General features: G+C 56.1%; 1 protein-coding gene across 12 annotated transcripts in view; it reads right to left on the bottom strand.

The window, feature by feature from the left end:
• The window catches only part of DMTN (dematin actin binding protein), a 31080-nt gene that overhangs the window by 10364 nt on the left and 8101 nt on the right, over positions 1-12615 (bottom strand). For 4 of the 12 annotated variants that reach the window (XM_013990262.2, XM_021072727.1, XM_005657229.3 and 1 more), the window contains exons 2-3: positions 1631-1834; positions 800-955 (exon numbers count right to left, since the gene is read on the bottom strand). In XM_013990262.2, coding sequence (XP_013845716.1) covers positions 800-955; positions 1631-1648 — 174 coding nt within the window. In that variant the 5' untranslated portion in view covers positions 1649-1834. Of the gene's footprint in view, positions 1-799; positions 956-1332; positions 1408-1630; positions 1835-7422; positions 7442-10903; positions 11069-12615 lie in introns of those variants that run through there. The other 8 variants (XM_005657224.3, XM_021072725.1, XM_005657225.3 and 5 more) reach the window with 6 other exon arrangements.

The following is a 12615-nucleotide window of genomic DNA, read 5'->3' as shown; positions in this document are numbered from 1 at the left end:
ATGGGCCACTTCACCCCCCACCCAACTCTGCAATTGCCCAGCCAATTTCTGGGCCACCTCTTCTCTCTCCGTCCTTGCCAGCTCCCGGGGCTGGCCTTCCATCCTCTCTCTCCTGGGTAGGGTCCCAAGTCTTTCCGTAGGGCCCACAAAGAAGCCGTGGATCTTGGAGTGGTGTGTGTGTGCTCGGAGGGGACAGGACAAGACCCCCAGCATCCGGGACGGTGTCCAGTCTCCTTGCCGGGCATTTAATCCCCCCACGGCCTGTCCCCATCTCACTGTTCAGCTGTGAGACTGCTCCTTTTTCCAGTACAGCTTACAGAGCACCTGTCCTGCTTTATCTCATGCGCTTGACTACCTGGTGAGGTGAACGAATGAGAAGAGGTACTACCTCGATTTTACAGGAGGGGAAACAGATCACATCATTACACTGGTCACACTTAGTTAGGACTTGCAGCCTCTGAGTTCAGTGCTCCTGAGAGCTTTCCACAAATTTGCTCACTTTCTGCCTACTCCCCTCCTGTTCCTTCATGACCCCTCTGTGTGCTGCTACCATTCAAACATGACCTCCCCTGCTCTCCTCCTGGAGCTGGCCTTGGGCCTTCAGCTGCCAGCCCATCTCTGCCTGCTTGCCACACTCGGTTCATCCATTAACTGGTGATTCCCGTGCACAGTCCCTTTTCTGGTTTTGGAGTCTGGCCTCCAGGAAAGAAAGCATGAGATGGATTCTACCTCCCACCCGGTGTAGGCTGGCAGAGCCCTTTGCCCAAGTCCTGTCCCAGAGGAACCTCCCACCCTTTACCTCCCGGCTTCTGGGCAGCTCCACATGTTCCAGGAGAGAATAGGTAAAGTGGGGCTCGTAGATCATGAGGTCGGGCCTCTCGATGTCCAGGATGGCCTTGTCCTTGGGGATGGCGGCCAAGTCCTTGTAGCCCAGTACCTGATTGTCCATCTTCGCCTGGAGGAAAATGGTACAAGTGGAACAGAGGTGCCTAAGGCCTCATCTAGAACACTGGCCTTACAAGACAGACTTGCAATGTGTTAGGAAGAAAATGGGCAGCTGTTTTAGATGTCAGGTCTTATAAGCTAATATTTCTGTTATTTTCATTTTAAGGGTTTACAGTCCTTCACCTAGCTCTTCGGGTACAAGGAGACAGGACCAGACCAGCACAAGGGGGTGTGCACAACCTTCTCCGGATTTGAGGTTCTTTCTGCCAGCCAGCCCTGGCAGGACCATCATCAAGGAGGCTCTGAGGGAAGCTGCCCAGCAACCAGCCGGTCCCCCACCCCTCCCTCTTCCCAGCCTGAGGGGGCTGGCGGCCAAGAGGTACTCACCACGATGCTGGAGGGAGAGCCGGGAACACTGGAGCCTCGGGAGGAGCTGACGCTCCCAGGGGAGGTAAGTGGTTGCTGGGGAGAGCGAGAAGGCGGGCCGGTGGGCATGTGCGTGGGTGCCAGGGCCGGGCTGGAGGGAGGTGGCTGGGGCAGGGGAGGGCTTCCCTAGGCCTCTGGGCCCCAGGATGCGATGCCGCAGGTAACCACCAGGTGGCACCCTCGACTCCCAACCTGACCCTCTGCGGGGAGCCTGGCCCCCCGCACCCCACTGCCCCGGCGTGGGTGCAGCCCAGCGCACCTTCTGCAGCCGCTCCATGCAGCAGGGAGCTGGCCTGCTGGATCACTGGCAGAGTCCTGTGCGCAAGGGAGATGACAGGGCGTCAGGCTCTGCCTGGCTCCTGGGCGCTGCGCGCTGGGGACGCGAGAGCAGAAAAGGCGCTCCCCCGGGCTGTGGCGTCCTCATCCCTCGGTGACTCTCCAGGCTGCTGGCCGAGTGCAGGGCCTGAAACGGGAGGGAGAACGTGCCAGCGGGGGCCATCGGGCCTGCGATCTGGGAGGGCAGAGTGGGGGCAGACCCCTCTGATCTCGGGTGGCTCCAGGGAGCCGACATCAGGATCAGCTGCAGGGACAGAGAGCATGTGGCCAGTGAGGTGGGAAAGTGGACCGGCTGCACTTGTTTTTGAGCCATTGTTCTCTGGCTGGAAAGGAAATGACGGCAGGGGTCAGCCATTCTGGGGCAGCCTCCACATCCCTGCTTTGTCACACCTGCCCTGCCTGGGCCCCGGTCAGTTTCAGACCCAGGTTCTCACTCCCCTCAACCTCTGCTGTGCTCTTTCCCTGGCTCTGGTCTGGTGCCCTTGCCTCCCTTCTCCTCAATCGACTGTCACACTGCCCCTCCTGGCTCATAGCCCAGGAAGGTTTGACACAAAGGAACTTAGCAATACTATGAGGTGGCCAGATGGGAGGGGAGAAGAGAGCGAAGGCTTCTTGGTGGTCATTGGCTGGGGGCTGCCGCTCTGCCCTGGGTGGGACCCATCCCCAGTGGGGAGGGGAGAGAAGGCTGGAAGGAGCCCATTCCTGTATGCCTGTCCCCCTATAGCAGTCAACCTCCCGTGCAGGCATTTGGTAAAGCACCTCTGGGGCCATGGCCACATCCCAGCTCCCCACTGTCTTCTCAAAATGCCCTTGCTGAGGCTGCCCTCTGAAGAACTGCTTTGCTGCAAGTCAGGGCCCCCTGGTTCTGCACTAAGGCCTCTGAGCTGGCACTGCTCTGTCTTTGCTCCCAGGGAGGTGAGTCCTGTCTGCTGCAGTAGATTAGGAGTTCCCTGGGGCCACAGCCCAGATCTCCTTCCCCAGTGACTCCCTCAGCAATCCTCCCATCCTCCCTACACACCCATGGACTGGGCACATCGTAACCATTCAATAAATGCCTGGCTGAGTTTCCAATGTGATGGCGGCAGTGCAACTGTCTCCTCTCTGCTGGCAATAAGCCATAGAGGGAAGAGAGCTGATGGCTACAGACAGTCCAGGGAAGAGGCAGCAGTAACGTAGTGCTTAATAGCATGGACTGTGCACTGGAGTGCCTGGGGGAGAATAGACTCTGCTACTCAGAAGCGGTGTGGCCTTGGGCAAGTGACTTACCCTCTGTGGGCCTCATGTTTCTCATCTGTAAAATGGAGGCTAGTAATAGTACCTGCGTCATAGGGTTGCTCTGATTATTAGGTAAGTTTTAACTTGTGAAATGTTTAAAAATTCTATGTAGATTCTATGTAGACTGTGAACTATTATTATTTCTATCTCCCCAAAGACTGATGGATTTAGATGACTCTTCTCTTGCCATTCTTTGCTACAGAGGGTCATGAAAGGCAGAAGTCATTGGTATTCCCAATCTTATCACCTGCTACTTTGTATCAGGCTCTTCTGCCTACTGTCTCTTCACCAGCAAAACCACCTTCTAGCCCCAAGGGCAGCTCTCACTCCCACTCCCCCCTTTTGCACATGCCCTTGCCCTATTCTGTCATCTCCCAGATCCCACTCATCCCTTTATTTTATTTTTGCTTTTTAGGGCCACACCTGCAGCACATGGATGTTTCCAGGCTAGGGGTCGTATCGGAGCTGCAGCTGCCGGCCTCCTATGCCAGAGCCACAGCAACACGTGATCCAAGCCTCGTCTGTGAGCTACACCACAGCTCATGGCAATGCTGGATCCTTAGCCCACTAAGCAAGGCAAGGGGTCGAGCCGACATCCTCCTGGATACTACTCAGGTTCATAACCCTCTGAGCCACAACTCATCCTTTTGGGGCTGTCCTAAATCCTCCTCTTCTTGGAAGCCTCCCCTATTATTCTAGCCCTCACTGATAAACGCTTCTCTAAATTCCAGTGGGAATTAAAAAAGAGGATCATGTGGAGTTCCTGCTGTGGTGCAGTGGATTAAGAATCTGACTTTGCCACCAAGGCACTCCATAGTTATCATTTTTTTGAATGCTCATTCTGGGTACTTTGATAAGCACTTTACAAGGATTACTTTGTTGCATCCCCCCAATAACCCTACCAGGTAGACCCATTTTACAGACAAGAAAACCAAGGCTCAGAGAGGTTCAAAACTTGTCCAGAGTTGAGGAGGTAAAAATGACTGCCTTCCGCATTGGTATGATTCACAGTGCCTGCCAGGTACTGTCAGGACTATGAAGAGGGATTAGCATTTGCCACATTTCTCAAGTCTTTTTGGAGTTCTAGGGCAGAGGATTTTCCAAGACAAGACTCTGGCCATTAGAACCACACTACGTATTTGGTGTCCCTGAAAAGGCTCCATTCCAGAGCTTCATCCTTTCATTCTTCTCTTGCTTTATTTTTATTTTTATTTATTTATTTATTTTTGCTTTTTAGGGCAGCACCTGCAGCAAATAGAATTTCCCAGGCTAGGGGGTCAAATAGGAGCTACAGCTGCAGGCCTACACCACACCAACAGCAATGCAGGGATCTGAGCTGCGTCTGTGACCTATACCACAGCTCATGGCCATGCCAGATCCCCAACCCACTGGGCGAGGCCAGGGATTGAACCCCCACCCTCACGGATGCTAGTTGGATTGTTTCTGCTGTGCCACAACAGAAACTCCTCTTCTCTTGCTTTCTTAACACTCACTTTGTAGCCAGGTGTTTCAGGATCTGTAATCATATTCAAAGAGCTGTCAGCTCCTTCTTACTCCTCTTTCATCTTTACTTTGTTAACAGACATTGTCAAACTAGCTACTCACGTGGCTTAGCCCTGGGGGCAAACACTTATCCACCCATCCATCCATCCACCTATCCACCCACCTACCAACCCATTCATCCATATGTACATACATCTACCCACCCATCCAATCCCCAACAACTTCCTAAGCAGTGCAATGACCAGAGAACATCACTCTGTCCTAAGTCTTATGGAGAAAGAAAGCTGAGTCAAAAGAGCTAAGCTGCCCCTCCAGAAATAAGGCCATGTGTAGAGATAATGCTCATGCAAAGCAGAAAATTACATGTGCCAGATAAGATAGGATAAGGGCCCGTGAGAAGTCACGGGAGAGAGGGACCACTCTTGCTTGGGTAGCAAAAGGGGAAAACGTTTAAAAAACTTTTCTTAGAGGAGGAAGTATTTGGGGTAGGCCTTGAAAGATGCCCAGTTTGAGATCATGCAAACACTGAAAAAGGGATCCTTGAAAGAGACAGTGACAGAAGGGAGAGTAGAGACATGGGAAGGCCTGAGTCTGTCCAGGACGGCAAATACCGCTGAATTGGGGAGCGCATGAGGTTGAGACAAGTTGGGAGCAGGAGGTTGGAGGCCAGATTGTAGACACCTTGGACTCAGACTAAGGGGTTCTGAATGTATTCTATGGGCAACTAGGGCTATGGAATGCTTAAAAAGTTTTTTTTTTCCCTTTTCTTTTTAGGGCCACACCCACAGCATATGGAAGTTCCCAGGGTAGGGGTTGAATCAGAGCTATAGTTGCCAGCCACAGCCAGAGCAACGCCAGATCCAAGCCGTGTCTGCAATCTACACCACAGTTCATGGCAACACGGGATCCTTAACCCACTGAGTGAGGCCAGGGATTGAACCTGCGTCCTCATGGATACTAGTCAGGTTCATTTTCATTGAGCCACAATGGGAACTCCTTCTAGAAACTTTTTTAAAACGAAGAAGTGATGGAACCAAGCAGTGCTTTTGGAGAATGAACCTGGCCGCTGCCTGAGAGATGGACTGGACAGGAAGAAGCGGTCCACAGAGAGACCAGCCAGGAAATTACAGCAGTAGTTCAGGTAAGGGACTGTGAGGGCCTAGACTTGGGCATGGGGCTGAATGGAAAGCACCAAGTGGGAGAAATCCTAGAGGCATAATGTGCAAAAGAGGACTTGATCTGGAGACACCCTCCCCCCCGGGGGGGGTGTGTGTGTGTGAAATGACAGAAGGCAAAGCAATGGGTTCATTTTTTGCCAGGTTGAGGTTGAGGTGGGTGCAGCAGGTGACCAGGAGGCAGGCTGGAAATTGAAATATGGGAGCCATTTGAACAAGAGGTGGTAGTCTGCCCATGAGATTGTCAACAGAGAAAGAAAGGCAAAAATAGCATCCTGGGAAACACCTAGGGGGCTAGGAGAAAAAAATAGCTAGAGATGGCAATGAAAGGGAGGAGATGGCCAGCTCCATGGGGGCATAGGCAGCTGGGAGTGTATCTAGTGATTCTTTCTATTTTCAGCAAAGGACCTAATACATACTAAGTGTACAATAATATTTTTTTTGTCTTTTTAGGGCTGCACCTGCAGCATATAGAAGTTCCCAGGCTCGGGGTCGAATCGGAGCTACAGCTGCCGGCCTACACCACAGCCACCCCAACATGTGAGCCGAGCCAGGGATCATAGCTTGACAGCTTACAGCTTAACCCACTGAGCAAGGCCAGGGATCCTAGACATGTTCTTTACCACTAAACCACATTGGAACTCCCAGTGTACAATAAATATTGAGGAAATGATTGAGTGGAGGGAAAGGGGAGCTGAGAAAGAATGTTGAAAAGCCAAAAGTCCACTGCCCAGAGAAGGCCAGATGCGCCAAAATGAGTGACAGCTCTCCGGTTTGACTGTCAAGGCCTCGTGGCTTCTGAGAGCATCTGCAGAGGAATACTGAGGCCTCCTTGCTAAGGACTGGGGACCCCAGAGAGTTGGCGGGGGGGATGCAAGGCAGGGGGGATAGGGCACTTCTTGATAAGGGAAGCGTGATAGCAGGGCAGGAAGGGGCCGGGAAGGACCTTTGGAGGAGGTGAGCTTGGCTGAAAGTTTTTCAGGAAAGGGAAGACTTGAACAAGTTTGTAGGCAATGGGGAGGGAAGAGCAGGAAGGGAGGGATTGGGGGAGGGCAGGGGTGAGAGGCAAGGTCCCAGCAGGGAAGAGGGGATGGGTGCAGGCCCACGTGGAGACTGCCTTTGGAAAGAAAGCACGCACTTCTCTGAAAGGAGAGAAAAGGGAAGAGTTGGGAAACTGCCCTCGGGGCATTGAGAGGCTTCTATTTTCGCAGGCAAAGTGAGAGATAAGGTCGCACAGAGATCCTACAGGGGGGTTAGGCAGAGGCTGAAGAGCGTAGAAAGTCTGGAAGGGTTCCAGTGAGGAGCGTGGACAGCTGAGCGGATGGGGAGAATGGAGAGTGGCCACCTGTCCTGGAGCCTCGGACCGAAGCTGGAGGTGGCCCAGGCGCCCTCACCTTGAACACAGTTGTGCGTGGATAGCAAGTGAGGCAATGACTGCCTGTCGGAGCGGTCACTGCCCAGGGAGCCAGGCGAAGGGGGCCAAGATGAGCGGGATCACAGATTTCGAGGTCCTGGCCTGAGACCCCCTACTCACACGCGCAGGCACACTGTCCCTCAGGTGCAGCCACTCAGAAGGACGATTCAGAATAACCATGTCTCCTTTCTGTCCCCAGGCCCCTCTTTCTCTGCTGTCCAGAGCCCCCTGCCCATCCCCGGGGGCTGAGTCTCCTCGCCTTCTGCCCTGAGCCGCATTCCTTCAGAAACTGGCCCACCAGTGCCTGGTGTATTAGAAGGCTCGCTGAGGAAGTCGTTAATGTCTTACCTTTCGGGGACATGGCGTTTTAATTTGGGGCAAACCTTAAGCAGGGAAGGTCTTACTGGTGAAATATTAAGCCAGGAAGGAAAACGTTTGGGGGTGGAGTAGGGGTGTGTGTGTGAGAGAGAGAGAGAGACAGACGGGCAGAGGAGGGGAGGAGGCGAGGGGGGGGAGGCGAGGAGGGAGGGGGGAGGCGTGGAGGGAGGGGAGGAGGCGAGGAGGGAGGGAGGGGTTTTTTTTGGCTTCTCCCAAATCACATCACGCCCACCTCAGCTTACTCCACCCACGCGTGGCCCCTCCCCCAGAGCCAATTTCCTCGCCAGTCTGCACCCACTCCCCTGCTCACACCGCGCCCACTCGAGCCCTGACCCCACTCCCACCCGTGCACAACGCTGGTCTGCGCACGTGCGCTCCCAGGTCCCGGCCGCCTCCACGGACAGACCGAGAGGGCAGGCTGCAGCAGGAAGGGAGGGCGCAATGAGAGGAAAGGGAAAGAGCCGCGGAGGAAGGCCAGCCCAGGTGGCGGAAGGGCCGTCTTGGCTGCCCGACGCGGCTCGGGGTCCTACCATCTCCGCCCCACCCTCCCCCAGCTGTGCAGCCTCGCCTTATCAGAGCCCCCAGCCCGGCCCCGCCTCACCCCGCCCGCCCCGAATCCATGGCAACCAGAGCCGCTGGGCCCCGCCCGGGGCCGGGTGATAAGGCCCGCCCACCCTTCCCCACCAGCGCCTGCTCCAGGTAGGGGCTGAGCCGGCTGCGTCGCCCTGGGCTGGTAGCGCTGAAGACTCCACCGGCAACACCGCAGGTTGGGGTTCTCTAGTCCAGCTTCCTCTCCCAATCTAGCTAACCACCATTTGCCCTGGGCCAGGGACTTTGACGCATCCTCTCCAGCTTGACACAAGCCCATGTCTTCCCCTTTTAGAGATGGGAAAAATGTGGCTGAGAGATTGACTTGCCAGAGCCGTCCCCCCCGCCCCCACCCCCACCAAGCTGGAGTTCCTACCCAGACCTGTCGCAGGTCAAAGCCAATGAATGCTCTTTTCAATAGATTCCCCAAAGACCCCACTTTAATCTGAATTTAGGACTTGGGGGTCCCACGTGCTAACCTTCTATGGTGAAGCCGCCAGAATCCTGCTCGCTGGCCTGGCCTGTGGACTAGGAGCAGAGAGGCTGGGGGACATGGGCTCTGTGCCCCAGGGCAGGGTCAAGGCAGGCTGGACGCCAGTGGTGCCGACGTAAACTAGTTACGAAATGGGCGAGCTGTCCCCATGGGCAGAGATTCGGCCCCTCTTCCTTTCCTAGTTTTATAAAATGTGCCTGCCTGCCTTGCCCCCCTGGGGATCCCATCTCGCTCTTTCTGCCTTCTAGTCCCCTTTTCTTTCCTTTCTTCATCTTTCTTCCCTTGGCTATATTTCCCTTTCACCCTCTCCCCCTCCCGGCCCCACCCCCGCAGTTACTGTGGCAACAACTCAATGCCAGAAATAAAGGCAGGATCCAGCTAGGTCAACAGTTCCCAAAACAGCATCCCAGGGTGGAGAGGGGAAGGGCAGGTGGGAGCGGACCAGCCCAACAGGGGAGGCCCTGAGGGTGGGGTCTGTGTCTGAGTGTGCTAGGGAGGGGCACCCACAATCGTCCCCCAAAGTACCCTGCTCTTTGCCTGTGGCTCCTCTGAGCATCCCTTACCTCTGCCAAGCCTGTGCGCCTACGCCTTTTCTAAGACCGGTGAAGCCCCCACTCTCCTCTCATTTTGTCCTTCTCCCCCACCTCCATCTTTAAGCCCTGCTCTGCTAGGACTGGGGCTGAGGTTCCTCTAATGCCAGCCCCAAGCAGTACCCTCTCACACTCCAGTGAAACATTCAGGCAGGGGCAGGTGGCCCAGATTCTGGGTCCTTCCTGCTTGGGAACCCACCTGCTCAAAGCCCTTCTCCCCTTTGCTTCTGATGACAGCAGACCTGGTACAGGCACACGCCCCCTTCCTCCCCACCCCTCACAAATATGCATCTCTTCATCTGGTTTCTCTAGATGTCTTGCTTATTCTCGCTCAACATCCCATGACCACCATAAGAGGCCCCCGCCTTTCTGTGTCCTCCCCCCACCCCGCCCCCAGCCAGCCCCCCAGGCTTTCGTGGTCCTCAGCTTGTTCCTACTCTGGCCTCTATTTATAGCTGATCCTTTTGGCGGCTGGTGGTGTCACTTGTACAAGCTGGACTGATAGGGCTGGGGCAGATGCGAGAAAGTCTGCCTCTCAAATTTGGCTTTCTGAGTCCTGGGGGCATCCCTAGTCTGGTCTTTACACACACACACATACACACGCACACGCACATGCACACGCACAGCATGAGCTCTGAACAAGGAGTTCCTCAGACCTGCACCCCCAAGTGGACAGCCTGGCCAGGTGTTGGACTCGTGGCCGTGGCAGAGCCAGGGGCACTGAGACAAGACTCACCGGTGGCACAGGCACTTCACCCACACAGGCAGCCCCTGCTGAAACACAGTTGCAGTACGCATGCACCCTGCTTGCAAGATCACGCCCCCACTCTCCCAGCGAGGCCCCCACACGCTGACGCGCTGTGCCTTTGACACCTACTCACACCATCCACCGATCTTCCCCTTGGATCCTGTTCTCCAGGCTCACAGCCACCGGCCCCACGTGCTGACACCCCCTCCCCAAGCAGTACACGTGTAAGGCAACATGCACACAGAGCCCCCGTTTACCCAGCCCGCGGGGGCTTTCCGTAGCCCCCACTTCTCAAAGCCAGTCTGCCTGCCTTCTCCTACACCTGTCCCTGCTCCCTTGATTCTTGCACCCTGGCAACCCAGTCCCCTGGGAGGGCAATATCAGATGCGTCTACTCTGCCCGGAAAGAGCCCTTGGCCTGTCAGGTCCCCAGAGGGGCAGGGCTAGCAAGGGGGCGCCTCTGTTCCTTGGGGGCCTGTGTGTCTTCTCAGCCCCCAGCCTCTTCAAGCAGTCCAACCACCAGCACCAGGACAGCACCATGGTCAGGCCTGCGGCCACGCCCTGCCATACCACCCAGCCTCATTCTGCATTTGGTTCCCACACCAGCCTGGCCAGCTGAGGGCTAGAAGGGGGCTCCTCAGGCCCCTCCCCCAAACGAGCAGACCCCACACCAACAGCATTCAGGCCTCTGAATGAACCGCTCCCCACTCCAAAGCATCTGTGTCCTGGTGGCCGCGGGAGACCCTCCCCTTCCCCTCTTGTCATTCAGCCAAGAGAGAAAACAGCTCCCCAGCCTACCCAGCGGAACAGCTGGGGAAGGGGATACTAAGCATCACCACAGAGCGCCCCAGCCCCTCTTCCCAAATCAAAAGGAAGTTGGAGCAAATCAAACCCAGCTAGTCCCAGGGTCTGGCCCTTTCTCCCACTGAACAAGGGGCCATAGCTAACCCCTTCCCTGAGGATCCCTGCCAGGCAGGTGCGGTGGTCAAGGTGCCCACAGAGGGGAAGAAAGGCTGGAGACCCTGCCACCTACCTCTTCCCAGACAGTGTGGCCCAGATGCTCTGAGGCCTCAGCGCCAGGACAGGGGCAGACGCAGATCCCTGGGCTGTGGCTTTTCCTCAGAGCCCAGGTAATAGGCGGCTCTTCCAGGAACCCAGCATGCTTTCCCAGAGCATAAATAAAAGGAAAAAAGCCGGCTTGGGGTGGGTGAGTGGGTGGGTGGGTGGGGAGCCGACGAAGGAGGGGACTTACCCTTCTGGGCCCCCACTCCCTCGCCCCCACCCTGCTTCTCTGTAAGCCTGGCGCTGGATCCCGGGCTGGGCCGGGGCGTGTGCGCTGGTGGGCAGGCCAGGCGGAAGGCGGGCGGGCGGGCCGCCGGCTCCCCCCCCTGCGCCCTCCCCACCTCCAGCTGATAGCGTGTGGCCGCTGGCCTGCGGGTGTGTGTTTGTGTGTCTGCTCTTCCATCTCGCTCACTGCAGCTCAATCCATTCCAAACAAGAGGAGCATTAACCAGGCATCATGACGAAGCAGAATCGGAAGCAGACTCAGCCAGCCGCTGGCCTTTTTCCCTTTCCCACACCCACCCCCAACCCCGCAACATTTGTGCTCACACACACAGCTCCTCCAGCTTCCTAAATAGCCAGAGTTTGAGTTGGGGGGAGGGGGCTCTAGAGATAACAGAGGGGTGACAACATCTGGTTTCTCCAAGCACCTGTATCTCCCACTCATCACCTACCAGCAGCCACAGAGGCCTCTGGGGTCCCTGCCTCCCTGGGGAGCTAAAGCACATAGACGGTGAGGGGCAGGCCTGTGGGCTGGATGCCAGAATTGGTTACCCAAGGATTAACCCTCTCCTAGGGCAGACGGAATGGGAAGATTCGAGAAACCAGGTCCTCAGCACAAGAGACTGGGGACTGGCTCTTTGGGAACCCAAGACCTGGGGAACAGAGCACAGCAATGGAAGGTGGCAAGGGAGGAAGACCTCATCTCTCTTCAAAGGAGAACTTCCTGCCAGCTGATGCCCAGGTCTCAGCACAGAAGTACAAAGTAGGGGGGTGTGCCTCCCCATCTCTGAGAAAACCTCCACCACCCCAGGCCCCTTTCATTGGCCTTTTGGTTCCCTCTGGGCTCAGAGCAGGGCCTGATTCATTTGTGATGCCTGCCCAGGAGCAGGAGAGGGAGCCCAGCCAGCTGACCCTGGCCCCAGCCTGGCCTCCTCACCACCTCCATGCAGACTTGCCTACCTAGGCAGCTCTTGCTGTTGCCCTGGTAACTGCTGCCCACAGCCTGCCCCTGTCGGCTGATGGTATCAGCTGTCCTTGGGGCAATCTAGAATCTGGGGAGGGGGCTCTGGGGTCTCTGAACTGAAAAACCACAAGAGGGAGGGTCTTGAGGGGACAGGTGAGAGTATGCTCTGCGACCTCTTTCTCAAAGAGAAGAGGACAAGGAGGGGACGTAGAGACAGGAAGGAAGGGATGAATCAGGATTAGTGGACAACAGATAAGAATGAATCCGGAAAGATGGACTCCAGAAAAAAAAAGGAGAAATGAAGAAGGCAGGTAGCTGGGTGCTGAGGAAGAGTGGAGGCTTGGCTGCAGGATGTGAGCGGCAGGAGGAAAGGGCCCTGTGGAAAGGTACTGGAAAGCATGGGCAGGGGAGACACAGGAGCCACTGGCCCATGAAAAAGAGGCCAGGACATGATGTAGGAGCGGGTGCACCTCTGAGGTGGCAGGAGTGGGCCACAG

This window comes from Sus scrofa, chromosome 14 (assembly GCF_000003025.6).
Source record: "Sus scrofa isolate TJ Tabasco breed Duroc chromosome 14, Sscrofa11.1, whole genome shotgun sequence".
NCBI lineage: Eukaryota > Metazoa > Chordata > Mammalia > Artiodactyla > Suidae > Sus > Sus scrofa.
The sequence above is the reverse complement of the archived record's forward strand: the minus strand, read 5'-3'. Positions and strand labels throughout refer to the sequence as shown.